The 27,879-nt window shown below is 57.6% G+C and overlaps 3 protein-coding genes across 8 annotated transcripts; 1 reads left to right on the top strand and 2 right to left on the bottom strand.

Annotated features, from left to right (window-relative positions):
* Positions 1 to 272: 272 nt before the first annotated feature.
* Positions 273 to 6,275, bottom strand: RHOC (ras homolog family member C). Its single transcript, XM_036343024.1, has 5 exons — positions 6,124 to 6,275; positions 3,059 to 3,222; positions 2,428 to 2,548; positions 1,991 to 2,121; positions 273 to 944 (listed from the first exon to the last, which is right to left on the bottom strand). Exons 2-5 carry the CDS (start codon positions 3,212 to 3,214, stop codon positions 771 to 773), a joined length of 582 nt encoding a protein of 193 aa, XP_036198917.1. The 5' UTR covers positions 3,215 to 3,222; positions 6,124 to 6,275; the 3' UTR covers positions 273 to 770.
* A 1,728-nt stretch (positions 6,276 to 8,003) lies between these two features.
* On the bottom strand, positions 8,004 to 13,998 carry PPM1J (protein phosphatase, Mg2+/Mn2+ dependent 1J). 6 transcript variants are annotated; one of them, XM_036343018.1, is made up of 10 exons: positions 13,631 to 13,998; positions 12,207 to 12,321; positions 11,412 to 11,699; positions 11,015 to 11,127; positions 10,677 to 10,761; positions 10,030 to 10,148; positions 9,764 to 9,827; positions 9,504 to 9,611; positions 9,239 to 9,390; positions 8,023 to 8,490 (listed from the first exon to the last, which is right to left on the bottom strand). In XM_036343018.1, exons 1-10 carry the CDS (start codon positions 13,954 to 13,956, stop codon positions 8,325 to 8,327), a joined length of 1,536 nt encoding a protein of 511 aa, XP_036198911.1. In that variant the 5' UTR covers positions 13,957 to 13,998; the 3' UTR covers positions 8,023 to 8,324. The 6 variants fall into 6 exon arrangements, with proteins under 6 accessions (XP_036198915.1, XP_036198911.1, XP_036198910.1 ...); XM_036343017.1 differs by having other exon boundaries at positions 8,298 to 8,490; positions 11,412 to 11,702; positions 13,631 to 13,997; XM_036343019.1 differs by lacking the exon at positions 8,023 to 8,490 and adding an exon at positions 8,786 to 9,110 and having other exon boundaries at positions 11,412 to 11,702; positions 13,631 to 13,996.
* Positions 13,999 to 17,124: 3,126 nt separating this feature from the next.
* TAFA3 (TAFA chemokine like family member 3) lies at positions 17,125 to 24,465 on the top strand. Its single transcript, XM_036344681.1, has 6 exons — positions 17,125 to 17,448; positions 18,665 to 18,722; positions 19,897 to 20,012; positions 20,640 to 20,789; positions 21,640 to 21,764; positions 23,534 to 24,465. The coding sequence occupies exons 3-6, from the start codon at positions 19,898 to 19,900 to the stop codon at positions 23,543 to 23,545; spliced, it is 402 nt and encodes a 133-aa protein (XP_036200574.1). The 5' UTR covers positions 17,125 to 17,448; positions 18,665 to 18,722; position 19,897; the 3' UTR covers positions 23,546 to 24,465.
* Positions 24,466 to 27,879: the final 3,414 nt, after the last annotated feature.

Below are 27,879 nucleotides of genomic sequence, written 5' to 3'. Positions count from 1 at the left end.
CAGGGGAGGAAACCCAGGGGGAGGTGGCAGGGAAGCCACCCACAGCTTCTAAGTTTAGCCTCCGCTCCAGACCACTCCCCTCACCCGCCCCCAAGGCCCAGAGCCAGGCATGACCTCATCCTTTGCTCCTAGACTCCACCCTGCCTGCCAGAGTCCTGCCTTTGCAAACAGGGGCCGGCCTGGTTAGCAACTAGAAAAAGAGGAGGAGAGACGGGACTACAGGCTCAAGGCCAACACAGAGACCAGAAGAGAAAGACAGGAAGCTGCTCATATACATGTTGAAGCCTGTGGCCCTTTTATTCATGCCCCCCAGCAGGTATAGCCAGAAAAGGGCCCCTGCCCAAAGCAGAAATACCAGGGCCCAGGACTCTGGGTTACATCCTCCAAACCCCCTTCCCCAGACATGTGAGCCAGGAGTGTATAAAGTGCTGGTGTGATGATCCCCCGGGGAAGGCCAAAGGGACCCAGGGCCCCACCCTACACCCGGGCAGCCGAACTCTGCTCCAGGAGGGCGGGGCACAGCCCTTGGCTCCCAGAGTGCCTGGAGGGAGGCGGGGGCCGCCACTGCCACTGCCACTGCCACTGCCACCACCACTGGGGCTGGGGCCTTGGGAGACCCGATGCAGTCCTGGGCTGGAGGGAACTGGAAAAGGGAGCCTTCAGCACGGAGCCCTAAGAGGATGGGGCTTGGGGGTGTTCCTGCGCCCCTGTGAAGGGACTCGAGGTGGGGATGGAGGAGAGGCCTGTGTGTGGGGGGGAGGGGGGGGGTCTCAGAGAATGGGGCAGCCCCTCCGGCGCTTATTCTTGCGGACCTGGAGGCCAGCCCGAGTGGCCATCTCGAACACCTCCCGCACCCCCTCCTTGGTCTTGGCTGAGCACTCGAGGTAGCCAAAGGCACTGATCCTGTTCGCCATGTCCCGGCCTTCCTCAGATCGCACAGGCTCCTGGAGGATGGAAGGTGAGAAGTCAAGGGAAGCTGGTGGCCAGGTGCATCTCACTGCACACCCTTAAGTACAGTAACTAGAAGAAACATCTCCAGCCCTAACCCGCACAGCACCTAAGCCTGGGCACCCTGCCGCCGCAGGACCAGCGACCCAAGACTCACGTTTATGTTAAAATCCTCTCCATCGCCCTAGACCAGTGGTCGGCAAACTGCGGCCCCTTGAGTGTGGCTCTTCCACAAAATACCACGTGCGGGCACGCACGTACAGTGCGATTGAAACTTTGTGGCCACACTCAAGGGGCCAAAGAGCCGCATGTGGCTCGCGAGCCGCAGTTTGCCGACCACTGGCCTAGACCCACGCTGCAGCCTTCTGTTACCTGAATAGGCATCTAGCCCCTCCAAACGGACCTCCCTGCCTCCATGCTCACTTTCTTACAACCTTCGCCGTGTGGCTGCCAGAGTAACGTTCTGAACACAGACCTGATCACACCTGTCCCGTTTGAAACCTCAGGGTAGTCCAGCGGTTCTCAACCTGTGGGGGTCGAACGACCCTTTCACAGGGGTCGCCTAAGACCATCGGAAAACACATATATAATTACAGATGGTTTTTGTGATGAATCGCTATGCTTTAATTATGTTCAATTTGTAAGAATGAAATTGGGAGTCACCACAACATGAGGAACTGTATTAAAGGGTCGCGGCATTAGGAAGGTTGAGAACCACTGGGGTAGTCCATGCTCCTTATTCTGGGGTAAATAAATGAATCCTGGCTAGCGATCCACTTACCAGGTCCCCTGATGAGCCAGCTCCCTCCTCTGGGCCTTTCTTTCAGCCACTTATAATGGATTTTCTTATTCATCTTAACAGCCCCAACCACAGACGAATAAACCAAAATGCCAAGTGGCCTTGGACAAGTCACTTCATTCTCCGATGGCTACCCCTCTGGTTCTCCCTCACCAGGGTGGGAGGCGGGTGCCACCACCCCTCTAACAGGGCAGTCCCCTGGAAAGAAGGCTCCCTTCGGCCCCAGCCTGGCCGCCCACCCACCTGCTTCATCTTGGCCAGCTCCCTCCGGGTGTGCTCGTCTTGCCGTAGGTCCTTCTTGTTGCCCACGAGGATGATGGGCACGTTGGGGCAGAAATGCTTCACCTCCGGAGTCCACTTCTCAGGAATGTTTTCTGCACAGACAAGACCCAACAGGTGCCGGTGCCTCCACTTAGACGAGAAAGCCCCCCTCCCTGAAGCCCCCGGTCTCCCCACAGCAGAGTCTTAGAGGGTGTTCAGCATGACAGTCCCTTTTACAGCTCAAAACCTCTCCCCTGAGCCCTCCTAAGGGCCAGAGTTCCCACGGTGAAGGAAGCCAACAGCCCCCTGCACCTCTCCCCACAGCCTCCGCCGCCTAGGATGGCGGAAATCAGCCAAGGCAAGAGCGACCTCGGGTTGGTCGGTTCCGAAGGGTTCTGGCCCCCCCTCCAGGCCCTCACCCAGGCTGTCCGGGCTGTCGATGGAGAAGCACATGAGGATGACATCAGTGTCTGGGTAGGAGAGCGGCCGGAGGCGATCATAGTCTTCCTGCCCAGCTGTGTCCCAGAGGGCCAGCTCCACCTGACACACAGGGCCGGTGAGTAGCCAGCCCGAGGGCCCTAGCCACGCCCCCACCCTGCCACCGAGGGGTCCTCGCGGAAGCCACCGGTCCTGGAGGCTCCATGAACATCCACTGAGCACCTGCTCCGTGCCAGGAACAGTGCCGATCCCTGTCACCCACCACCAATTAGGTGAGTTTTTAAAAAATCCTGAGACATCAGCGCTTCATCTTTGTGCTGCTTATGAATTGCCACTGTGAGGGTCAGTTTTACTGAATCCTCACAACCACCCTTTGAAGGAAGCCTTATCATTCCCCCCGTTTTGCAGTTGGGGGAGCATGAAGCTCAGAGGCGAAGGGTCCCTGTGTAGAGAACCGGGAGGTGCGTCTAGATTTCCTGGCTGCACTTGCACTTCCTGACTGTCATTGGCGCCAGCAGGGAGAGTGCAGCTCGGCCCTGGTGGTGAAGAAGGACATGCTGGGTGCAGTGTTGGGCGGGGTCCCCGGTGCCGTGGGAAGGGGCTCTCCTTCACCTGCTTGCCGTCCACCTCGATGTCTGCGATGTAGTTCTCGAAGACGGTGGGGACGTAGACCTCTGGGAACTGGTCCTTGCTGAAGACGATGAGGAGGCAGGTCTTCCCGCAGGCCCCATCGCCCACAATCACCAGCTTCTTTCGGATCGCAGCCATGGCTGGGGCTGGCAGGGGAGAGGGGAGAGGCCTCATAAGTCCAAAAGCATTTCTCTGGGCCCCCCAAGACCTCCCGGAAGCTGAAACATCCAGCAAAAGGAGGGCAAGGGGCTTGCGCAGGCATGTTCTTGCTAAAAACCAACTGCTCGGGCAACTGGGCTCAAAATTCCTTATCTCGAAGTAGGGGACAGGTCTCCCCTCATGGGTCAGAACACAGAAGTGGGAGGTGGAAAACCCAGCCACGTGGGAGCCAGACAACATGAGTTCTGACCGGATCCACTCACCCACTGGGGTCCTGAACACCTAGAGGGGGTGCTCAGGGACATTGCCAAAGAGCCAGACTTCACTTGTTACCGGGACGCTGATACCATCTAGAACACACTGTCCCTGACCCAGCACAAGTCATGCCCACCCGGTCACAGATCGAGCAGTTCCTCTCCAAGGCCACGGGCGACCAGGTGGTAGGTGGGTAAGGGAAACTGGGGGGGCATTTTGACAAAAGTCACCTCCCTCGGTCCCCAGAAGCCTAGGAGGGAAATGGAGAGCTTGCTATTTCGACAAATTAGGAAAGTGAGGCTCAAACACGCATTCAGCGGTCACGACAGGGATGGCACTCTAAGCAGGGCTGTGTGACTCCATCGAGTCTACGTATCATCCCCGAGGTGGGAAGGAGCAGAGGGAGGGAAACCCAGACGGAGGGCAGTGGCAGCAGCCAGCAGGCTTCCCTGGCCCACCCCAGCCCGGTTCCCAAAGCCCGTCACACAAAGGCGGCTCAGTCCCCACGGTGCCCACAGCCCACACTCGGGCAGCCTGCCGTCCTCCCCCCTCCCTCCTGGGCCTGGCAGCCACACTGGGTCACTCAGCCTCAGGCAGGGGACAATGACCACACTGTAGGGAGCCACACATCCACCGCAGCAGAGCGGCTGAGAATAATCCACCAGGGAGTCACCTCCACCCACTCCGCGGAACAGCCCCTTCCTCCCCTCTGTCCAGCCAGTTCACCCAAGGCCCTGCCCACCCCTCCCTGTGACTCAGGGCGAGGAGTCAGCTTCCTGGGGTTTCCATGCTCCCCCCCCCCCCCCCACGCCCCAGCACACACCAGTGAGCATCTGCACAGTTCATCACACCTTCCCAGCTTCCCTGCCCCTGAGCTGAGCCTCACTTCCTGCCCCCCAGGGGAGAGGAGCTGACCTCCAGCGGGCTGAACTTCCCAGGCGGCAGGCCTAGAGGAAGAGAGAGTCCGGACTGTTGGGGCTGCTGCTGGGAGGAGCTCCCCCAAACGGAGACAAATGAGGGCCAGTCCCAGCAGCAAACAGGCAGGGAGTCGTCAAGAAAGAAGGAGATGGTAACCTGATCTCTGCCCAAAACCTAGCTTTTTCTCTTTGTCCCACATCCTGTCAAACTGGGCTGAACTCCTTTTCTCCCCACACACCACCACCTCACAGCCCTGCCTTGGTCTGCCTCGTAGGAAGCGAATATTCCAGCCCAAAGTTATTCCAGCCCAAGGCTTATCTCGGACAGCGGGGTCCTGGTGGCCTCCCTCCCCTACACACACAAGCTGGGATGAGGGAAGCAGATATGAGTCAGAGAGCATTTATAGTTGAGTACACAGCCACACTCTCCCCGCCTGGAAGGGGGCTCTCCCTGACACCCCAAAAGCAGGCAAGAGGGCCTTCCCCATGCCAGCAGATCTCCTCCAAAAATGGAAACCATCCTTCAAAAAGGTGACCAGCTCCCAGGTGACCAACTCCCCCCGGCCCCCTGCCCCGAGCTCCCTCGGTCTGCTGTGTGGGAACAGGCTGGGGTAGTAGCCCGGACACGGAAGGAGGGCGATCACCAGTGGTCAGGCTTCGGCGTGCCAGTGCCCTCCCCCAGCAGGGCAGTTTGGGTGGCACGGGCGGTGGGGCCAGGGCATACGTTAAGTGGCCTGGAGCCTTTCCCTCGAAGCTCCGGCTGGCCCAGGTCAGGACTCTAAGGACTAAGGCCAAGAGGGCAAGGACAACAGCTCCCCAAGAGAAGCAGCCCCCGAGAAACTGCCGCACAGACCCTAGGAGGGGCCACGGAACCGCCAGGAATGGAGCCTGGAACTCCTGGGGCCTCCCCTGAGACAAGGCAGACCCCCACCCCGTCCTCATTCTCTCCGTTTCCAGATGACCCGGCCCGCCGTCCCCGCCGGCCACCCTGAGGTCCAGGGCAGGAATCCGATAGCTCCTCCTCAACTTTAAAACCAGAGCTCGGCCTCGGGTCTCCCAGCCCAGACCAAGTTGGGAAGCGGGAGGGGGAGGGAGAGGGTTGGAAGAAAGGAGATCCTTACACACTCACACACACACACACACACACTCACACGCGCACACGCACAAAGGAGCTGGATCCCTCCTGCTCCCCCAGCCTCCCGCCCGGCGGCTCCAGGAACCGTCTAGGGCGGTGTCCAGACCCCGCAGAGCAGTGGCAGCCCCCGCAGATCACACCCCGCCCCTCTTCCCGCCATGGCCCGGCCCCGCCTGGGGAAAATCCCACTTCCACCGGCCTCGGCCCGGACCCGCACCCCACCCCACGCAGGTCCTCCCCGGCCGCCGGGTCTGAGCTGGGCCTCCCTCGCGGAGACCCAAGTTGACCGCTCGCCCGGTGGGGCAGGTTCCGAGAAGCCGGGACGGGAAGGGAAAGGACTCGGGCTCGGACCCCAGGAGGGAGGGGCCCGGCGGGGCAGGTCCCGGGGCCCTGGCTGCACCCGGGGAGGGCCGAGCCGGCCGGACCCCCGCACACCCAGACGCCGCGTCCTCCGGGCGGGAAGGCGGCGGGCGCTCGGGCCCAGGCCCCCTCCCCAGCCGGCGCCCCGAGCTCCGGCCCAGCGGATGGGGGTGCGGTGCTCTCCCCGGACGCCCGCACCCCCGGCCCCCGGCCCCCGGTACCTTCCGCTCGGCCGCCTTCTGCTGCGCGGCCGGTGCCGGAGGCAGAGACTGACCCGCTGGCCCCGCCCCGCCCTCCTCTGCGCCGCGTCGGGGAGGGGCGGGCCGGCCGGGGAGGAGCGGGTCCGGGCTCCGCCTGTCCCGGGCCGGGCCGGGGGCCACCGTGGCCCGGGGCGGAGGCGATGCCGGGGCCGGGAGCAGTGGGCGGCGGGCGGGGCGGCCCCTCTCCCGGGGGCCCTCGGCTCCGCTCCCAGCCCAGCCCCCAGGGGCGGCCCGGCGTCGGGGAAGTTGCGAGGCGCTCGGGGTGGGGTCGGGAGACGGCCGCTGCTGCCCTCCCGTGGCCGCCCAGCCACCCGCGCCCGCACCACCTGGGACCCCGCGGAGGCGGGACTCGGGGGGCGGCCTCCTGGAGTAGGGCATGCGGAGAGGCCCCCCCCCTCTGCTCCTAGGCGCTTGGCGGAGTCTGTACAGCTCAGGGTCCCCCCACCCCACCCCCAGCCTTGAGAACTTTGCAGAATCTTTGTGACCCGGGCCACCGGTCCTCTTCACGAGTTCCGTCCTTCCCCCTCGCCTGGACTTTGCATGAGTCCAATTTCGACCTCCGCACCCACCAAAGGCGCTCCAGGAAACCCGGCTCCCCCGCTGGGAGTTCAGATCCCACCCGGAGAGTATGATCTCTGTGCCGCCAGGGACACAGGAAAGCTTTGGGTATTTATTTACTGCACAGTGTGTGTCCTACCCTGTCAGGTGGCTGAGGAGGCGGATGGAGGGTGAGGGCATTTCATTAGCTTGTGCTGGGTACACTCCATAGCTCCGCCCTCCTACTACGCACCTTATAGATCTTCGGGTTAAGTACACACACGCCCTTTTGCCTGTAAGAAACCCAGGCTCCGAGAAGCCGAGCGGCTTGCCTCGGTTTTTGCTATTTCTGTGTGATTCAGCAAGAATTCAGACATTGGGTCTGTTCGGCTCCAAATCAGGTGCTTTCTCCATGCTGGCCCCATGCTCCTCCAACCTGTCCCTTCCCACCCTGTGGGGCACCATAGGTTTCACCAGATACTGGCTGAGAGAATGAATGAATGTTAGAAGCCACAGAGACTTTTAAGATCTGAAGTGCACCCCACACTTAATAAATAAAGAAGCCGAGGTCCGAGCACTTTGGTCCACAGGCCTTGAGTGTGGCCTTAGAGATATGTGCTCAGTTTAGATCAATCGCTGCCTTCAGAGAACTTACAGGCTAGCCCGGCCTGCACGGCTTAGTGGTTGAACGTGGACCTGTGAACCAGGAGATCATGGTTTGATTCCCGGTTAGGGCACATGCCTGGGTTGCAGGCTCCATCCCTGATATAGGGCATGCAGGGGGCAGCCAATCAATAATGCTCTCTCATCATTGATGTTTCTAGCTCTCTCTCTCTCTCCTTCTCCATTCCTCTCTGAAATCAATAAAAATATTTTTTTTTTAAAAAAAGAACTTACAGTCTAAGTTCAGAATACAGACAACTTAAAGATAACTAACAGTTATTGAACCCTTACTGCATGGGCCTGGCTCTATAGACATGAACAGCCTTATGAGGTAGTACTGTTATCTCCATTTTACTGAGAAGCAACTGAGGTTACTGAGCTAGTGCTGGTCTGGCGCCAGAACCGAAACAGCAGGGCCCTAGAACTCTGGCTCTTAGCTGCTGCTTCAGACCAACTCCTAATACGGACAGCAATCCAAGGAGGCAGTCACTGTAGTCGGGCATGCAGGGGCTGTGGGACACCCAGCCCTGAAGGACAGGTGAAGTGTTCAAGGTGATGTGTAGATTTTAAATGGTTAGAGCGACCACAGGCCCATAGTCACGGAAAGGAAACCCCAAGAGGGTGGTGGTGGGGAGAGGTGAGGCTAGAGGAGGAAACAGTGGCCAGATCATGAAGGTCCTTGTATGCCACCACACTCAAGAACTGAGTGTTCTTCTAAATAGCAGGAAGGAGCCACTGAGATGTTCTCTCAAGGGAACCGCCAACTCAGATTCACTCTGCAGAAAGGACACTCTGTCTGTTACGTCCCGGGGATCTTAGGGGAAACAGGAGAGTGGCCTGGAGGCAGAGATAGGAGACGCGTTAGGAAGCTAATGCAGTAAAGAACTAAGGTAGTGACATCAGGGGTAGAAACAAGTGGAGAAATATGAAATGTTTTTAAAATAGATAATCAAAAATAGTGGTTAGCTTGATGAGGAAGAGACGGGAGCCATGGTGACCAATTCCAAGACCAACTTCCAACTGGAGCTGTTGAGATGACGTACCAGAAGGCACGTGTTTGTGGAGAAAGTGGTGAGTTCAGTCTGAGGCATGTTGAGTGGCAGTGCTTGAGGGATGCCTCGATGTTCCCTAGATGACGGAGACATGAGGGTCTAAAGCTCAGGAGAGGTCTGGGCTGGAAATACTGACTTGGATGACACCAGCAGATGGATGAGGCCACAGAAAGGATGAGAGTGCATGGAGTGGGAAGAGCAAAGGGCAGAAGACAGAAACTGGGAACACTACATTTTAGTGTCAGTAGGGGTAGAAATAAGTGGGCAAAGAGGAAATATTTGTACACCAGGACTGTTCTGGTATACTTTCTACCACCCCAAGGAACTTTCTGTTACCTTTCGATCTCTATTCAAAGAAATAAAGACACATATTTATCCATCTGGTTTATTTGCCAGTAACTGTAATTTTGGATCTAATGGACACCCCTTCTTCAGTTAAATTGCCACTAAAGAAGGTCAGGGGGAGGGACAAGTTCAGAATTCGGGTTGGGAGAGGATTAAGCATGGAGAGGCTGGGATGGTGGTGGGACGGTCAGGGGCTGAACCCCTCAGGAGTAACTGCCTGGCCCCCCCAGGGGGATGATGAAGACAGAGATGTCATCCCCGGAACCCAGCTTGTTGTTGGGGAGACGCCAGCCACGGTCCCGGGGGGTGCCCCGGGCCCCTAGGACCAGAGCTTGGGCCAGAGCTGTGTACCTGCCAGGAGCACACGTGCACAGTCATGTACCAACATGTCCATGGGAAGACAGATACACAGGCCCTCATTGCTTCCCTTTGCCCCTTCCTTCCCCACTGTCACCCCTCACTGCCCAGGCAGCCCCTACCTGCTGGGGTCATTGGGTTCATAGGTCGACAGCACCCTGTCCACAGTGGCAGCTACCTCACAGTCACTGGTGACATCCCACAGACCATCCGTCCCCAGCACGAGCACATCGTCGGGGCAGTGCTCATACTGTGTCAGGTCATACACTCGTACCTGGTGGGGAAGAGGGTGGGGAGGGAGCCTGGGGGTAAAGGGAACTGGGGCGAAAGCCAGCCGGAGCCCCAGAAGAGGGAAGGTGAGGTGAAGGAGGCGCCCCTACGACTCACCTCTGGGAAGCAGGAAAGGAAGGGCTTGATGGGCAGGCTGGAACTGCAGACCTTGAGGTTGTGGTCGCCTAAGCCCCGGGTCACCCCAATGGTGGCCATCACTCGAGCCTGAGTAAAAGGAGGCAGGGGTGCTGCCAAAACCGTCTCCCAGACTCTGAAATGGGGCCCCTCCCACCCCTGCCCTCAGAGAGAACCTCCACCGCCCTAGACAACTCGTGGTGGGTTTTCCAGCCCTCTCCCACCTCTACCGTGGAGTTTACCTTTTTGCCCTCCCCACAGACCAGAGGAAACCTGAGATCCTCCAGCTCGATCTTTTTGTAGGCCCTGGGGAGGGGGGAGTAGAGGAGGCATCACCCAGGCATCAAAGCCCCTCTCCCCTAGGAGCCACGCTCCTCACACAAACCCCTAAGAAGGGCCACATCCCCCCAGCTCCCAGCCTGGCCCAGCCTCCAGCTTCCACCATGCTATTGGCCAGGGACTGATTGCGTTGCCATGGGAACTGGCCCAGCTCTGAGGGAAGTGTTACCAGCCGGTCATGTTCTGGTCCCGGTACAGCATCCTCTGGCCCAGCTCCTTGGACTGAACTCTGCGGGGGAACTCGAGGTGGGTGAATTCACCACCCAGCAGCTCTGGTTTCAGGAAGCCCTGGGGTCGGGAGTGGCCAGACAGAGCAGAGGGCCAGAGGTTTTAGGCTTACTGCAAGGCCTGGTGTCTACATGATCTTAATTACGGCAGACCCTTAAGTGGAGTTTACTAGAGCCACACACTGTCTGATATGAGCAGGTATGAACTCATTTACTGCTCACTGCAACCCTTAAGGCAGGAACTACTGATACAAGTCAAGGGGATTGTCCAAAGTCACTCAATTAGCAAAGCACTGGAACCAGGACTCAATCCCAGCTCCAAGGCCAGGACTTAAAGCTCTAAACCATATTGCCTCTCAGGGCCCTCCCCACCCCTGCCTCCACTTCCTTCCTCAGCTGGGGCCACTGTGGGAGCACGGATCAGCCCACGCTCCTTCCTGCTAGTCCTCCACCAGCCACCAGCTCGGCTCTGCACTCCTCTGTAAGGGGCTGTCTGTGTGGTGGGGGAGGGGGAGTCCTCAGGATGTCGGGTACAAACAGGCCCAAGACTCAACAAAGAATGGGAGTCAGGAGCTCAGTTCACACTTACCAGCAGCTGAAGACGCTGGCGCTCCGTTTCCGGGGTGAATTCCCGAGACATTGGAATGATTTCACCATTCCGGACAATGATGGCTCTGCCCAGAGAAAGGAAAGGTTGGGGCTCGGCTCTCTTCGGCCCCCTTGTGGAGAATTCCAGAAAGACCAGGCCTTCCCTATAGTGACCCTTAGGATTTAGCATTCACACCCTTATCTTTCTTCCCCACAGTGGCTCTTTCAGGCCCTTCCTTCTGTCTGTGATCCCTCCTGATCTCCTCCAGTCTTTGATTTTTAACACCCGCCACCTCACTCTCTTCTGTTCCCCCACCCCAAAGAGTGTGGCCCCCATACCTGCTGTCACCTGCATTGGCCACGTACACCTTGCCCAGCAAGTAGACCACAACCAGAGCACAGCAGCCCCCCTCCACATGGTGGCCATGCCGCTCCTGGGCCAACTGCTCATCCTGTCATGTGAGGAAGAGTCAAAGGGGGAGGATGAAGAAGAGCTTCCAGGCATGCAGCCACCCCCTCCATCCAAAGGAAACCAGCCCAGCCAAGCTGCCCTGGAGGAGAGGAGGGAAGACATGGGTGTAATGCCCCCTCCTCCTTCCCCTCTGACCCAAGGATCAGGCTTGCAAAGGTACTGTAGGTTCTCAGGGTCACCCCCCTCAGGCCACCTGACTCCCACACAGAATTGACCAGAGTATCTATCTGCCTAGCAGACCCTTGGCCCTGGCCACCCACTCACCATGAGCTGGAAGGCATTCTCAATGGCCCCCACTACCAGGCTCTCGTGGGTCACTTCCTTCTGTGAAGGCCAGCAGGACTGAGGACCCACCAAGTGAGAGGGATCCGAGGAACCCGGGGTCCCCGGGGTGGATGAGAGGCAGAGGGGAGGTGGCGAGGGGTCCTGGAGTATCTCCACGAGGTCCTTTAGCTGCTCCCGAATGTGGCGATGCAGGAGCCTGGAGGCCATTTCAGCAGCTCCGCCCCCTGCATGCCCATCAAACAGACCCCAGTAGTAGAAGCAGAGTCCCTGCTGGAGGAAAAGTAGAGATGAGTGATGGGTGGGTGTGTTTTATGCAGGGAGATGAGCAAGCCCCTGCTCTGGGCATCCACGCACACATTAGAGAGGAGGTCGGAGCTTGGTAATAAAGGAAAATTAGATTTACTCACCCATTGACCAAGGGCCTAGATTGTATCAGAAAGTCAAGCATCAAAAAAGCCAAACTCAGAGGATGCTCACGTATTTATGGATGTGTTAATTAATTACCAATGCAAAAATAAGCATTGGTGATTAATTAAATCACCCATAAGTGCGCCTGCATCTACATTTTAAGTGGAAAACTACATTCATACTGACGTGGTAGAATCTATGCCAGATAAAGACTCTGGGCCAGAAGACAGAAAGCTAGGGAGGTAAGAGGTAGGTCTTGGCATGTTTCCGGTTTAAAAGCAGATGCCTAGAATCTCTGGGCAGAGGTGTCACCCTGTCTCCCTCCAGAGGCTAGGAAGTGGAGGGGTGGGGGGGTTGGGGGCTTACCTGGCTTGGGCTAGGCTCCCTAGGTGCCCCTGACACACTCCTCCGACCTTCCACATACACCACCTCACAGCAAGCCTGGTCCTCATTGTGCCGGCTCTTGCCAGCGTTGATGACCCTGCCAGGCCAGAGTGACCACATCAGGCTGGACAACAGACTGGGTCCTGGAATAACCCCCACCTTAGACATACACACTCTCTCTGGCCTGCTGGCCAAGCTGAGAAAGGTCAAGGCCACCTGGGATCCAGGCCAGAGTGAGGAGGAGAAGGGAGGCAGGGCGAGGCACAGGGAATTCTGTCTGGGTGTCGGGCCCCACCACCTCACAGAAAGGCCAGCAGCAGCACCTGTCTGCCTCAGGTCCCCATCCCTGGCTAAGTGGGCATTCCTAAGGGTGCTGGGGGGTGGGAGGCGCCTGTTGGGAGCATGAGGTTTTACTTCCCTGCCTGTCAAGACCCTACCTCCCACCTGAAACCCAATCAATTCTGCTAGTGCCTGGTCCACAGCAGCCCACCCTCATGGGCACACCCTCCCGTATCCTAAAACCACCAGTGAAAGTTTCGGCTGCTCTGGCGAGGAGGAAGTGCTGCAGCCCAGATCCGGAAAGAGGAATTGAAATAGGGCCGGGGTGGAAGCCCACCTGGCCTTCGCCGGAGTCCCCTAACCATCAACTCTTCCAAAATAGGAAGCTAAGGAGCTGGCGGGGCGGCCACGGGCCCACCTGCCACTCCCTGGGCGAGATCAGCACCCTCATCGCCCTCAGTGCTCCAGCACAAGCATGAAATGGACACATCCCCCGGGAGCCAGCGGGCCGCTCCCACCGGGGGCCCCCTCCTCGCCAGGCCAGCGCGATCCACCCTCGGAGGGGCGTTCAAAGGGGACTCTCCGCTTCCCCCGGCGGCCCCCCGCGCCTGCCCCAGGGGAAGCCACGGCCGCCAGGTGTCGCGGGCTATTTCTGGGTGTGGAGGGGGAGGGGAACGAGAAGAGGGACAGGGAACTGGGGCGCGGGGGTCGGGGAGTCCGGGAGCGGGTCTTCGCAGCCGCCATCTGTTAAAAGAGGCTTCCGCTACTTGAAACCTGTCCTCCCTTAGTCATTAAAGTCTGGGCCGGACTGAGGACGGGCCAATTCATCCTTCGTGGGGTCCTCCACCTCCGGGCTCCAGCAGGGAACCAGGTACCGGAGGCGGCGCGGAGAGGGTAGCCAACCACCCGGGAGGTCCCGAGGAAGGCTGCACCGGCTGGAGAAAGGGCTGGGAGAGGTGCGGCCCGCAGCCCGGGGGACAGCGAGGGGTCTGGGGAAAGGGGGCTGCTGGCACCGAGCGTGGCGTGGCGGGGTGGGGAGGGGCGCACCCCAGCTCCCGGGATGCCGAGGTGAGGAGGGGGTGGGGTGGGACTCCCATCCTAATTAGGGTGCCCCCAGGGACGCTCACTCGGCGTAGCCCGTGCTCCAGGGCAGGCGACGGCCGGTGTCCGGGGGACTTTGCACAGCCCGGCCGGCGTGGTCGTCGGCGCGACGCAGCCCCCCCGGGCTCAGCTGCAGAAAGGTCGGTCGGGAGAAGCTCGCTCGAGCCTCCGCTGTCTTTGGGGGCGCCGCGCTCCCGCTCCCCGCCTTCGCCGGGGGGCTCCTGGGCGCTTCTGCAGGGGCGGCGGGCAGCAGCGAGGTCGCTTCGGGCTGGTCCGGAGACTTGGGGCCCGGGGGCGGGGCGCCCCCCGAGCTCACCAGGTGCGCCACGGCGGAGCGCACCCGGCTTAGCATGCTGCCGCCCGGCCCCGCCCTCGGCCGTGGCCCCGCCCCATGGGGCTCGCGGGGGCGGCGCTCGTTCCCGGAACCGCCTCACCCGCTCCCCGCGCTGCCCTCCGGGTTCCGCCTGCGCCCCGCCTCCGTGGCTTTGGGGAAGGACCCGGCCGCAGTGGCGAGGAGGGGACTGGGAGAGGCCGCCCGGTCTCAGCCGCGCTCTGGAGCCGACCCCGGCCGGAACCCCCCCATTGTGACGGCAGCGGGGTGTCTCCTAGCCCGCGGCGCCGCGGGCCGGCCTGCCCGGAGTGTGGCGGGCGGGGCTGGTGAACTCGGAGCGCAGCCAGCCGCTCCGGGGACCACGGGGTGTGAAGCCCTTGGTGTGACAGCGCCTCTGATCGGGGCTGCGGGCGTGAGGGCGAGCGAGCGGGTGCGGGGTGTGCTGCGGGGGTGGTGAGCACGGAGGCTGGAGCCCTCCGTCCTGCACCGAGGAGCTGCAAGTTCCCGGGCTCCGCGAGGACCACCTGGATCTGGGCGCGTGGTGGCCACTCCCACTCCGCTGCCTTTTTCAGGGACCCCTGGCCGCGGCAGTAATGATGGCAACAATAATTACCATATTGAGGACTCACTACTTAGCAGTCCTCTAAAAGTACTTTCCATATACTAGGCCATTGATACCACACACCAACCCTTCAAAATGGGTTTTATTTTATTTTTTAATTTTACTGATGACGCTCCTGTCATTTTTACATGACTTGCCCCAAGAGGTCACACAGCCAATGAAAGATTCACACTCGTGTCAGCCCCGGGACGCCCAAACGATTCTGTCTTAAGAACCAAGCTGGTTTGCGGGGATCAGCAAGCAAGGGTCAAGAGGGAGGTGAGCCCTAACCGGTTTGGCTCAGTGGATGGAGCATCAGCCTGCGGACTCAAGGGTCCCAGGTTCTATTCCAGTCAAGGGCATGTACCTGGGTTTCGGGCATATCCCCAGTAGGGAGTATGCAGGAGGCCGCTGATCGATGTTTCTCTCTCATCGATGTTTCTGGCTCTCTATCCCTCTCCCTTCCTCTCTGTAAAAAAAAAAATCAAAAAAAAATCAATAAAATATATATTAAAAAAAAATAGAGGGAGGTGAATGGTTATCGGGAAGAGGGGAGGTGTTCCTCCTCTTAAGGCAGTGGCTGAGAGCGGTCCGGGGATGTTGAACAAGTTCTGTACCTGCCATCAGGGGGAGACAGAGGCCAGGCTAACCTTCCTGCCTGGGAAGCGGGACAGTGGTATCCGGCAGTTGATCACTAGGCCTCCAGGGACACATACCACCCCGCCCATGGTCCAAATGGAGACAAGGCCCTTGTGGCCCCACTGCAAGTCAGGGGTAGCCCTCAGGGGCCACTAGCACCCAGGTCACAGTTGGGACTCCACCTCCAGGCTTTGTGGGAAGTGTGCTTCCTGACCACAATCCTCTCTGTTCAGGGGCTAAACTGTGCCCCCCAGAAGAGTAGCTTTCAAATAAAAATCTCATCATTGGTCATTCAGGTTTTTAGACTTTCTGTAATCATGCCTGCACTCAGTCCAGAGAGAGCCAAAGAAAAAGAAGTCACAAGAAGAAGAAGAAGAAGAAGAAGAAGAAGAAGAAGAAGAAGAAGAAGAAAAAAATCAGTCTTTAGGCACAGAGAGTGGCGCAGGCAGCGATGTGGATAAAGAACATGCTACCGCTATTGGGCATTTCCTTCCTGTTTGAGGAAAAAGTGGAACCAACGCTCAGATCAACGGCATAAGCAGCAAGCCAAAGGCTGAAGAAAAAAATATAACAGCCTGGCTATTTTTATTATTCAGTGTTTCTGGGGCAGTTTGCTTACCACTTCTCTGTGTCACCCAGCTCCCCAATCCCTGTGCTTTGCAGCACCCAGCAGGGTGTGGCTGCAAGTGGGCCACAGAGCCAGGGCCCAGGGAGCCCTAGTTCCAGCACCAGATGGTCAGCAGGGATGTCAACAGCTCTCCTGGGCTCCAGAACAGCCTGCTGACCATAGCCAAGTCCTCAGCTCTCTACTCCCTGAATCTCTCACTTCCTGGTCTTGGCATCATCAGCCTCGTCCTCCTCAGACTGCCCCAGAACCTGGTGAGAAGGCCATCACCTCTACTCCTCCCTGAGGCAGCAGAGAGTGAGAAGGAAAAGGAGAGTGTGTGTGTGTGTGTGGGGGGGGGGGGGGGGGGGTGGAGGGGTGAAGAAGCAGACTCGTGAGATATTCTCTTCAGCTAAGAAATGAGACTCAGTGTCAGGCCTCAGCTAGGGCAGGGGCTGGGCATCCTTAAGGCCCCTTTACCCAGGCTACATGCAGTGGCTCGGAGTTCAAAATTGAGCTTTTCCCCCTTGCCTTTCCCCTCTCCATTTCCCTGACCCCAAAGCCCTCCTAACCTAAGAGGGTTGTCCCTTCTCCTAAGAGACAAAAATCACAGACTCCCAGCTTCTCCCATTTGTCTACCTCCAAAATCTTACCCTGCAGAGATTAGAACATTGCAATGATGTCGCAATTTTTATGATGAAGAAACTGGGTCTCAAGAGTTTGGTTCCCGAGTTGGCGTTCACATCCCTCATTCTGTGCAATGGTGAGAATGTTCTCTACCTTTTGTGCCCAATACAGGAGTCCCTAGCTACAAGTGGCTATTGAGCACTCGAAATGTGGTGACTGCCCATGAGAATCTCAATTTTTAAATTTTATTTGATTTCTATTTCTATTTAAATAGAGTTTTATTGACTTCAGAGAGGAAGGGAGAGAGAGAAACATCAATGATGAGAATCATAGATTGGCTGCCTCCTGCACACCCCCTTACTGGAGATTGAGCCTGCAACCTGGGCAGGTGCTCTGACCCGGAATCCAACCGGTTCATACGTGGAGGCTCAATCACTGAGCCACACCAGCTGCGCTGATTTCTATTTACATTTTAAAACTACATAACAGTTAGTGGCCACAGTATTAGACAATACAGTCACAGAATCTTCAGGGCTCTAAAGCCCCGAGGGTCTGCGCAATCACACTCCGCGCCCCCACCCCGGGAAGCCGCAATCCCTGGGATTTTGGAGGAACCGCTCTGAGTGACCCCAGCCTGCAGAGGGTTGCTCACCCTGATCCAACCACTGAAATGGGAGATCCTCTCGTCCCTCGTCCTGCCAGGGCCGCCAGGGGCCGCTGCGCCCGCCGCCCGCCGGACCCGGCGCTGTGCGCGGCGATCCGCGCTGCCCCGGAGGAGGCGGCGGCCCCCGGCGCGGAGGACGCGGCGCGGCGACTGCACGCTCCCGGGCCTGCGGGCCGGAACCTCGGAGGGACCCTGGCTGAGCTCCCCCGAGCTGGCCGAGCGGGCCGAGCTCCCCCAGTGCGCAGAGAGGGGCCGACATGGCGGTGCTGCCAGTTGGGTCGGAGCCCGGCCGCCTTGGGGACGCAGCCACTTGGTGAGGGTCACAGGGCTCCGGACCAGACAGCACCCGAGCCGGCCGCTGGCACCGCCGTGGGACAGGTAGGCGGGTCCCAGGGACGGGGCTCGGAATTTGGCGGACTGAGTGGGCGCGGGGACCGGGAGGAGGGGGAGGTAGGGGAAGGTTAAAGGTCTGTGGTTCCCATCGTCAACCCCCTGCTGGCACGCTGGCCGCTAACTCTGCCTCGCCATAGCCTGGCTGGGGAGCGGGGGCGGGGGGCGGGTTGGGAAACTGAGGCAGGAGTGTGGAAGCCCGAGAGCAAATCCCAGAAGCGGCTTTCTCCAGCTCTCTCTGAAGGAGAGAACAGAATGCTGGGACACCCAGCCTAAATGCCATCCCCCCCCCCCCACACACACACACAAACACGCACACGTCTTTTGGGTCTTGGGGTTCATGGGAGAGAGAGGACAGTTGGGTTGGCGAGTGTGGCAGCTCAGAGAGAAATGGGATGCGGACTCCCTGGGAGAAGAGGAAGCTGCATTTGTAATGATGAAAGGGAAGGTTCTTGATGGGGCCGGGATAGGAGGTGCGCCCTCAGAGGAGAGGTCCCTCTAGAAGGTGGGGCGCCCTCTGCCCACAGAGCACCCGTTCCCCAGGGTCTCAGCACCACCGCGCCCTCTGCCCCATGGGTCTTCTCTGGGCTCTCACTCTGGGGACCCAGGACACAGAGGTGTGCGTTCTTCCCGGCCGCATCCTCCTGCCTGCCTCTGTCCACCTCCCTTTGGAGGCTGGGGGAGGCGAGGTCTTAGGAAGAAACGGAGAAGCTGTTGGGGCTGGAGCCTCTGAGGCTCAGAGAGCTGGAGGACCCCGTCTCGCCCCCTGGAACGGGAATGGGAGTGAGGGTGTCAGAGCTGAGCCATCTCCGGTGAGTCCAGGAAGCAGGTGTGAGGGGGTCGGAGGTGGAAGCAAAGAGGAGTCGGGACCTTGGGGTCTGTCCCATGTGCCCCTTTGAGCAGCATCCTATTGGATTCTGCTCCCTCCCAAGGCCAGACAGGTGACAGCATTGGTTCTTAGACGCCTCCTACCATCAGCCCAGCTTCCCCCCTGGACAGAGAAACTCCTTCAGCTACTCTTCTGAGGCTCAGCACCCTACATGTTCCCACAGCCTGCAAGGGCCCCTGCAAATTCCCAGGGCACAGGGGAGACTGGCATCTTGGGTCTGCTTCAGTGCTCAGCCCACCCCCTTTCACCCTCAGAAAGGGCCAGTGGCTCCCTCGGTCCCTTGCAGCCCCTGAAGCATCTTTCCTACTCGTCCAGGTAGAGTGAGCCTGAGGCCAGTGGATGAACAGACAGAAGCTGAAAGTGCCCAATAAAGGTGAGTTAGGAGGTCATTGAAGGTGGGGGATGGGGTGTAGGGAGACCCAGCACCCTACCAAGGGAGCAGCCAGGTCCTGGCATTGGGTTTGGCCTCTGTTGTTCCCGGCTCTGTGCTTCTGCTTCCCTGGGATTCTCTCCATTTCTAGCCCATCTTCTGGGGTGGATTTGGGAGGCCCGAACCATTGAGGATGGAGGAGGAGAAGGAAAGGGGAGGGGAGCAGAAGCAAGGGGGTGCAGTGGGAATGGGGCAGGCTTCTGGGCTCCCCGGCTGTGCCACCCACACGCTGCCTGGCCTTGGGCAGGTCATTTGACTTCTATTAACCTCCGTTTCATTTCTTCCTTTTTAAATTTAAATTTGTTTAAGTTGAATTGCTAGGTTCAAAACCCAACATGTAACAGGGACAGGGACAAAAATAAGTCTCTCTCTACCTTTCTATCTCCCAGCCAACTAGTTCCCCTTCTTGGTGACAACCAATGTTATCAGGTTGTTTTGAACGTTTTCAGAGCTAGCTTATGCCTATTTGAACCACACATATACTCCCTCCCTTTTACACATTTTGTACACACCGTCCTGCACTTTGCTCCCCCGCCCCCGCTTAATGGTGGATTATCGTTAGAGATCTTTGCCTGCCTGGCACATAAAGTGTTTACCCATTCTTTCTCACAGCTGCCTGGACGGGACTGCATTTGTACAATGCTCCCCGAACCATTTAGCCAGTCCTTGATTGATGACTGTTTAGTGTGTATCTGGGCTTCTTGAGTATCAGTTTGCTCATCTGTAAAATAGGTACAAGTAATTCGACTTTGTAGGACAGCTGTGGAGGATTCAAGACCCTGTTTGGGACGTGCCTGGGTCAAGTGCTCCAAAACTGGGAGTCAGCATTATTGTTCCTCCCATGTCACAGCCCTCCCTGGGACCCTGTCTGGTTCACCCTTCAAGACCCCTCCTAACTGTCACCCCCACAAAGTGTTCCAGCAGGACAGTCTCCCTTGCTGCTCCCTTTTCCGCTAGGAAAGCACTCCCTACTTTCTACAGTGAGTTTGTGCCAGGCTGGGCGATGCCTGGGGACGAGGTGTGCACCCTACCCACCTCCTAGTGCACATGTGAGAGGCGCTGGGGCTGGGGTTGCTTGTGCCTGGAGTCGGAGCAAGGTGTGCGCTTCTCTCTGCAGGATGCGTGAGGGGGCCGCGCGGAACTGGAGCACGGGCGGCTGGCTGCTTGCACTCTGCCTGGTCTGGCTGTGGACCCTCCTGGCCTCGGCTTCCTTGCAGCCTCCAACTCCCACAGGTTTGGGGGAGGTGGTGGGACTGGGGAGAGGTTTCCCAGGATACTGGAGAGCTGGACACCACCCCACCCCGTTCTACAGCAGGCAGATCTCCTCTGAGGCTGAGTAAAGCCCACAGATTCTAGGGGTTATGGCTCCTCCTCTGTTCTTCACCCAAGAAACCGCCCCTCCCCCCCCCCTTCTGCTGTCCTGCCCGGAAAACGTAGGCAGCGCCATTCTCACCTTCCCCTTCAGGCCAGAAGGTGTTCTGCAGGGAGAGAGGCCCCCCGGTGGGGGCTTAAGTCTAGCCTCCTGGCCTAATTCTGTGGTTTTCCTTCTGGGATGGTAAAGCCTGTGTAAGCAGATGATCCTTCCCACGCATTGTAAGCCCCAGGCCCTTGCCCTCCTGCAGGAAGCCGGGAGGTGTGGGTTGGCGTGGGACTTCATCTTCTGCCCAAGGCCATGAGTGGGATGAGTGTGGCCTCACTAGGGAAGCAGGAAGGACAGGAGCACGGAGGCAGCAGGGAGGTTTCCTCCATTTCCCCCTCCCCTGAGCTGGGAGGAGGGGGTGGAGGAGTGCCCAGGTGTGGGTGGGGAGAGCAGGGTCACAGGCCTGAGCTGGCCCCCTGATCCTCTGCTGGTCCCTCCAGTCCCCGTGAAGCAGGGCACCTGCGAGGTGACGGCCTCTCACCGCTGCTGCAACCGGAACCGCATCGAGGAGCGCTCCCAGACCGTCAAGTGCTCCTGCTCCTCCGGCCAGGTGGCTGGCACCACGCGGGCAAAGCCCTCCTGCGTGGACGGTGAGTGGGAGGCCGGACTGGCGGGAGGGCCTGATGGGAGAGATAAGAAGGTCTGTCTTTTCGGCCTCGCCATCTGCTGGGGATACAATTTCCTACTCATCTCAGGGTTTCCATGTCAGCTCTCAGATGATGGGGCAACCTCCGGGGGTGGGCAGACGTGACCATCCCATTTCATAGATGAGAAACCTCCCTCCGGCTGGCACCCACTGCCTGGCACCCACTGCCTGGCACACACAGACGCGCCCCCTCACATGGATCCTCTCACCTCCTGTTAGACTCGTCGCCTCACGCTCACTCCTGCATTCCTGGCCTCCTTCCCAGGCCTCCTCCACATGGACCTCTGCCCCCTCTCACATGGGCACGTGGGAGTCCCCCGTCTGCACAGCCCTTCACTCCTGGCCTATTCCCTTCCCCAGGCCCCACCCATGCTCATTTTCTCACACTCCAGTGGCAGCACTATAAACATGCCCACCTGCTTGTGCACGCCTGCTGTGTGGACCCCTCTGAACGGCTCGCACACTTGCTCACATACACCAAGGGGCGTGTTGGGACTGAGCCTCTCTGCTAATGGTCTGGTGGCTCAGCCTGAGGGTTTTTCTTCGACACGCGCCCCCTGCCTTCTCCCCACACTGTCTTTGGTGAGATGCTGGGGTCAGTGGGTTGAGGTTGACACGGTTGTGTGCCCGGGCCTTTCTGGGCAGCCCGAGTAGGGGAAAGACAGGAAACTGCAGGGCTCAAGCCAGGGGTGTGTGCAGGTGGGCACGTCATCCCACACAGACCCTCCCCCGCCCTCACCACACGCTGTACTTCCAGAGAGCTTAGCGCTGCCCCCATTGCTCTGCTCCCACAGCCTCCATCGTCCTGCAGAGGTGGTGGTGCCAGATGGAGCCCTGCCTGCCCGGGGAGGAGTGCAAGGTGCTGCCGGACCTGTCGGGGTGGAGCTGTAGCCGGGGACACAAGGTCAAAACCACCAAGGTACCCACCCGTGGATGCTTCACCCCCTCCTGCTCCCCTTCCACCTGGGACGGAAAAGGGGGCGCAGGAGCCCTGGGAGATGTCGGTGTCCTAAGGAGGGACCTGCAAACCATGTGGGCACAGCCCCAGACAGTCCCCCAAGTAGGTCTGTCTTGACTCTGGGGTCTGGAGCCAGGGCCCCTGTCCTTCTGAGCAAACTTCCTGATGCGTCATCTGCCTTGGTTGCCTCCTCTGCCTGGAGCGAGTTTGCCACCTGGAAAACGGCAGGTCCGCAGGAACAAAGCAGAGAGTTGAGGCAGTTATCTAGATAATTCTGAGGGGACGTTGCTGTAGCCACTCTGCCCGGCCACCCCTGCCGCAGACCCCGCCGCACACTCCCAGGATTCCCAGCTCCCCATGGCTCACACCTGCCTTCCTCTAGCCCAGCGGTTCTCAACCTGTGGGTCGCGACCCCTTTGGCGGTCGAACGACCCTTTCACAGGGGTCGCCTAAGACCATCTGCATATCAGATATTTACATGACGATTCATCACAGTAGCAACATGACAGTTATGAAGTAGCAACGAAAATAATTTTATGGTTGGGGTCACAACATGAGGAATTGTATTTAAAGGGCCAGAAGGTTGAGAACCACTGCTAGCCTAATTGCCTTTCGGGGCTGTGACCCGGGAGAATTCATGGTTCACAGAGCAAGCGGTAATGAAGATGTTATCAGACTCGTGAGCAAGTCCATGTGGGTCACGGTTAACCAGTCCGTAGCTCTGTCATCGCCATTTGTACAAATGATGGTACCATGGGGCAAGCCAGAACTCTGCTTCTGCCTTCCCTGGTCACTTCCACACACAGCAAACAAACAAACAAACAAACACACACACAGGAGGGAAGGCTACCTTCAGGGTTCCGAATGAGCAACATTTTCAGAGCACAGAACAGGGGGAGCTACAGCCTCCATATAAAGAAGAGCTTCCTGCCGAAACCGCTTTGGCTCAGTGGATAGAGCGTCGGCCTGCGGACTGAGAGGTCCCAGGTTCGATTCCGGTCAAGGGCATGTACCTGGGTTGCGGGCACATCCCCAGTGGGAGATGTGCAGGAGGCAGCTGATCGATGTTTCTCTCTCATCGATATTTCTAACTCTCTATCTCTCTCCCTTCCTCTCTGTAAAAAATCAATAAAATATATTAAAAAAAAAAAGAAGAGCTTCCTATCTGCAGGCAGGCAAGGAGACAGCCATTCTGAGAATATTCAAGACCAGAAGAGAGGGAGGCCTCCCCACAGAGCTGGTAACATTGTCACTTTATCTTTTTTTAAATCCTCACCCAAGGATATGTTTTTTTTAATTGATTTTAGAGAGAGAAGAAGGAAGAGAGAGAGAAAAAAAACATCGATGTGAGAAAGAAGCCTCGATCGGTTGCCTCCCATCCACATCTTCCCTGGGGATGGAACCCACCAGCTGGGTCTGTGCCCTGACTGGGAATTGACCTCTCAACCTTTTTTGGTGTGTGGGACAATGCTCCAACCAACGAAGCCACCAGGCCCAGCCTGTCACTTCCTAAGGTTGGGTTTGTAGGGCTGCAGATCTCTGTGCCTGCAATTTCGGTAACTAATCGGAAGCACCCTGTGTGGTGAGAGGAGCCTGACTTATGTTTGCACGGGCCACCCTGCCACGCTTTCCCAGGCTGGGAAGGGGCGGCAGCAATGACCCGCATGACCTGCATGATCCTGGGAGTGTCCGTTCCCTTCCCTAACCTTCTACCCTCACTTGCTCTCTAGGTGACACGGTAGTTCTTGGGGTCATGGCCTCGGCAGAACAGCTTGACTGAGCCGTGGACGGAAGCGTGGTATCCAGTTATCAGCCGGCAAGTCTGGAGGTTCGCTTACCTGGACACAGGCCCCAGGTCAAAGGCAGCATCCCCTTTCCCAGGGGTGTTTCAGTTGAGCTGCTCAGCGGATATGGACAGACCTCCAGCCACAGACCTAGTGTTGTGCTGGGCTCTCCTGGGGGATACAGCAGAAGGTCACGATACAATACCTGCCCTCAAGGAGCGTCCAGTCAAGTCGGAGAATTGACAAAAGACGCTTTAGATCATAAGCATGTGGTACCAGACTGTGGCTTCTGGGCCATAGGCTGTGGGCATGTTGGGGGTGTGGGGCTGAGACTCCCACAGCTCTGCAGCCACTCCCCGGTCACCGGGCACAAAGACAAGAGGTCACATTGACCACCCTTCTCTCCCTCACATGGGTCCAAATCCCCAGTGAACTGCTAACGTGTTGAAGGAAGACATGTGTCCCTCTGCAGACTGGCTGCACAGCCTTTGCCTGGGACTGGCTTGACTTGCAGAAGGGACGCAGAGATGAAGCCAAACTTTCCAGCGGAGCTTCTGCAGACGTGGGGCCCGGTTTGGGCTGTTCGTTGTTGGGCTAGGGATGGACCGGACCTTCAAATCACCGCCACCCAAACACCTCGAGTTTTTGCTTGTTTGAGCAGGTGAGGAAACAGTCCCAGAGAGGTGAAGTGACTTGCCCAAGGTCTCACAGCTTGGGCCTCCAACTCTGACTACTGACCTTTTCACTTGGCCTGGATGTGGGATTGCCATCGGCCTTCCATGTTGCTTTTTTTTTTTTTTTTCAGAGAGTAAGGGAGAGAGAGAAACATCAATGATGGGAGAGAATCATTGATCAGCTGCCTCCTGCACATCTACTGGGGATTGAGCCCACAGCCAGGCATGTGTCCTTTACGGGAATTGAACCTGGGACCATTCAGCCCTCAGGTCGACGCTCTATCCACTGAGCCAAGCCGGCTAGGGCCCATGTTGCTTTCATCTCTGGAAGAGGAACCTTCAAACACCTGGCTGGACAGCAGCAACATTTCTCTTGGGAGATTCTACAGCAGGAATTTTTTTTACCAAGGTCACTGCTCTCCTCCCTGAAATGATCCGGATTGCTGACACACCTGGATGTGGGGGCACTGGATCTCCACTCTGCCCTCGGGCCCCATGACAGCCCAGAGTCACCGAGCCCAGTTACAGCTGCGGCACTGAGCTGGCAGCCCTGCTGCCCACTCTGACCCATCTCTTCCAGAATCCTTAGGCTGTACCTCTCGGGCGCTAAGAGAGGGTCTGGGTGGGGTCCAGGCTGGTCAGCCCTTCAAAGGTCCTGCTGGGCTGGGTGGAACCTCTGCCCAGGGTTCCCAGGTAGACACACAGGCTTCAGGGACTGAGAGCCAGGCGACTTGGGTAGCTCATAGTAAGAGAATTCCAGCCTCAGTGACTGCTGGGCTCAGCTGGGATGGCTGGGATGCAGAGTGTGGGGGGCCTGGAGAGGAGGGGTGTCAGTACCAGCGGAGAGGGGTGGACAGTGCTGAATTCTGACCCTCAGGCGATGGGTTGGGCTTGAGGCTCAGTCCCTGCCTACTTCCCTCCCTCCCTCCCACCCACCTTGTGCAGTAGGACTAAGACTGGGATGAACAATGATACCAGCTTCTCACTAGACTGTAAATATCAGAATTCTGACGACTGAAGCGACTGAAGCTCTGCACACAGTCGTCCCGGGGCGAGGTGGTCAGGGTAGGTCAAAGGTCATCACCTTCAAGGCTGGGGAGTGGATCAGGGTTAGCAAACTTTCTGGAAAGGCCCAGGTGATAACTATTTTAGGCTTCACAGGCCACAAAAAGTCTCTTCGGTATATTTTCCTTTGCTGTTTCTCTAGTTTATTTGTTTTGTTTTTTAAAAAAGAACTTTTTAAAATGTAAAAACTATTCTTAGCTTGAGTGCTGTGCAGAACCAGGCCCCAAGCTGTTTTTGGAAGGTTGCCAGCCCCAGTGGACCTGTGCAGGCGGCCAGCTCTCATCTCCGCAGCCTAGGTCTTCTGCCCAGCATCCTGGCCTGCCTCCGGTGCAGCCGCAACCTGAGCAGCAGGTCTGGGTCGGGTTTTGTTTTCCTTCTAATGCTCCCTGAGAGGTCGGGGAGTGAATTATTTAGGCTACAAATGAGACAGCTTTAGCAGAGTCAGACAGGAAGAGCCTGCCCTCCCGGAGGCCAGGGTATGGGCTTCTCCACGCCCCACCCCTGAGACTGTGCCTGGGCGGGAGGGAGCGGGCTCCGGCCCTGTGCCCATCTGCTATGCCCACAAGCTGCTGGGCTTTGAGCTAACGGGAAGCCCCATCCCAGTCCTTCTGCATCTCCACCCGCCCCCCACCCCCCGCCCCAGGCCTCCTGCAAATGACACAGGTTTCATTAATGTGGGGTAGGGACTGGCGGGGGGGAGAGGGGGGGTGGCGTTGAACTTCACTGGTGACATTTACCAAAGTCATGAACTCAGTGAACATTGTAATTTGCTGATTAAAATTTTAATGCTTGTCTTAAGGTCAGAAAACACCAGAGAATGTCAAACACTGGATGCAGAGAAGTTGACAGAAATAGGAGAGTTGGGGAGTGGCAAGCCAGGGCTGCTGTAGCTGAGGGGAGTGGTCAGGCTGCCTGGGGATGGGACACGTGCTCCTGAGGGAGCTGAGTGGGGACACCCCCAGCCTGTTCCAGGTGTGGGGAGGTAGGAAGAGCTTGGACTTCAGAGGGAGGCTGGCCTGGGCTAGCATCTCGCAGTGTGACCTGGGGCACAAGGACCCTGCCTGGTACAGAATTAGTGTCATGGATTGAGAGCAAAGTGTGTAACCTCTTCCTGCGCAGCAGGCACGCAGGAAGCAGCTATTGCTGTGGCGTATCTGTGATTGGTGGGCTGAGTGGGGGCACAGACCTGTATGTGAGGGTTTGGAGCAGAATCTGTGTCGTGGCTGAGGGGTGGGGAAGTGCCTAGGGTGGGAGGGTGAGCGTGGGGCGCGCGGCTGTGTATTGCTGGAGCTATGAGCGTCTGGGAGGCCATGACCTCTCTGTAGGTGAGGTTGTCCGCAGGCTCCATCCTTCTTGTAGAGGCCTCCAGACAAGCACGGGAGGAAACCAGAGGGGCCTCCGCCAGGGTCGTCTGGGACGGGGCACCCCTTCCTCTGCAGTAGCAGTAGCTTGCAGGCCCTGACTCCGTATTCCAGACATTGCTTCCGTGCCTTCTGTCCCTGGTGACTCGTTAAAAGACTTCAAAGGAGAAACTTCAGACTGGAGACCTCGCTTGCCATCCACATTTTTTAACATTGAAGATATAACCGTACAGAACATGTCTGTGAATGGTAATTAGCCCCTTGAGAGGCAGAACAAAGAGGAGAGAAGAGAGAGACAGTGAGCGGGAGAGGGCCATTGAAATGCTGCCTGGATAGCAAGGGGAAGGGCGCTACGCCGGGAATTCTGCAAAATAACCTCAAGGATACACAGGCCTCATGAAGGTGATAAAGTAAAAAGGACAGGACCTGATCCCAGAGAGGAATAAGTAGGGAGAGAGAGGGAGCTGGTGTGGGAATTTTCCTTCTCGGAGGCAAATGAAGTGGCTGGGCTGCCCCCTGCACAGGGTCAGCAGAGACCAAGATGGGGTACAATAGGCACCGGAAGTATGGGGTGTGGCCCGAGTCTGGTGGTGCAGGCTCCCACCCCTAATCTTTCTTCCTTGCAAGCACTAACCCCAGCCACTTACATCTGAATTCCTATTTTAATAAGAAGCACAAAAATGCATCTTTATTCAGCACCAGGTATATTTGTAAATACTGCCTTATTTCATTCTAACAAGATCCATATGAAGTAAATACTTAGGAAATATCTCCGCTTTATAGATAAGGAGATTGGACGTCAAAAGTCATATCCGGATCTATCTCCTGACAGTGGATCAAGCTGCTTCTATGCCTTGGGTATTGCAAGTTTAGTTTGTTGTTTTTGAATGATTTCAATTTTCCTTTCCCTCCTGATCACCATGTAAATACATGCTTACTGAAGGGCATTTTAAATATACAGTTACAGAGAAGAATATAAAAATAATGTCTAATTTGTAGTGATCTCTCTTTATATTTTCTTCATGGCTTTGATAATTATTGTAGCTAATGAGATGCCCTCTTAGGAATTCTTTCAACTCTAAGAAACAGATAGCGTGGCTACCAACACGGAGAAAAGAGGTGGTTAAAAAATAGGTTTATTTTTCTTGTCTATCAGGATCTCTGGAAGTAGGCCGGTGCCTCTGTTAATTTA

The sequence above is a fragment of the Myotis myotis genome, unplaced genomic scaffold (genome assembly GCF_014108235.1).
Source record: "Myotis myotis isolate mMyoMyo1 unplaced genomic scaffold, mMyoMyo1.p scaffold_m19_p_18, whole genome shotgun sequence".
NCBI lineage: Eukaryota > Metazoa > Chordata > Mammalia > Chiroptera > Vespertilionidae > Myotis > Myotis myotis.
This window is presented reverse-complemented; position numbering and strand designations above follow the sequence as displayed.

Coding starts and splice junctions, on each gene's coding strand:
- RHOC (XM_036343024.1), bottom strand. CDS start 3,214: ATGGCTGCGATCCGAAAGAAGCTGGTGATTGTGGGCGATGGGGCCTGC. Junction 2,549..3,058: donor TCGAGGTGGACGGCAAGCAG/GTGAAGGAGAGC, acceptor CCTGTGTGTCAG/GTGGAGCTGGCCCTCTGGGA. Junction 2,122..2,427: donor CGACAGCCCGGACAGCCTGG/GTGAGGGCCTGG, acceptor TTGTCTGTGCAG/AAAACATTCCTGAGAAGTGG.
- PPM1J (XM_036343017.1), bottom strand. CDS start 13,956: ATGCTAAGCCGGGTGCGCTCCGCCGTGGCGCACCTGGTGAGCTCGGGG. Junction 11,703..12,206: donor GGGAGCCTAGCCCAAGCCAG/GTAAGCCCCCAA, acceptor CTTTTCCTCCAG/CAGGGACTCTGCTTCTACTA. Junction 8,491..9,238: donor GAACCCAATGACCCCAGCAG/GTAGGGGCTGCC, acceptor TCCGTCATCTAG/GGAACATCGAGGCATCCCTC.
- TAFA3 (XM_036344681.1), top strand. CDS start 19,898: ATGCGTGAGGGGGCCGCGCGGAACTGGAGCACGGGCGGCTGGCTGCTT. Junction 20,013..20,639: donor GCAGCCTCCAACTCCCACAG/GTTTGGGGGAGG, acceptor TGGTCCCTCCAG/TCCCCGTGAAGCAGGGCACC. Junction 20,790..21,639: donor AAAGCCCTCCTGCGTGGACG/GTGAGTGGGAGG, acceptor CTGCTCCCACAG/CCTCCATCGTCCTGCAGAGG.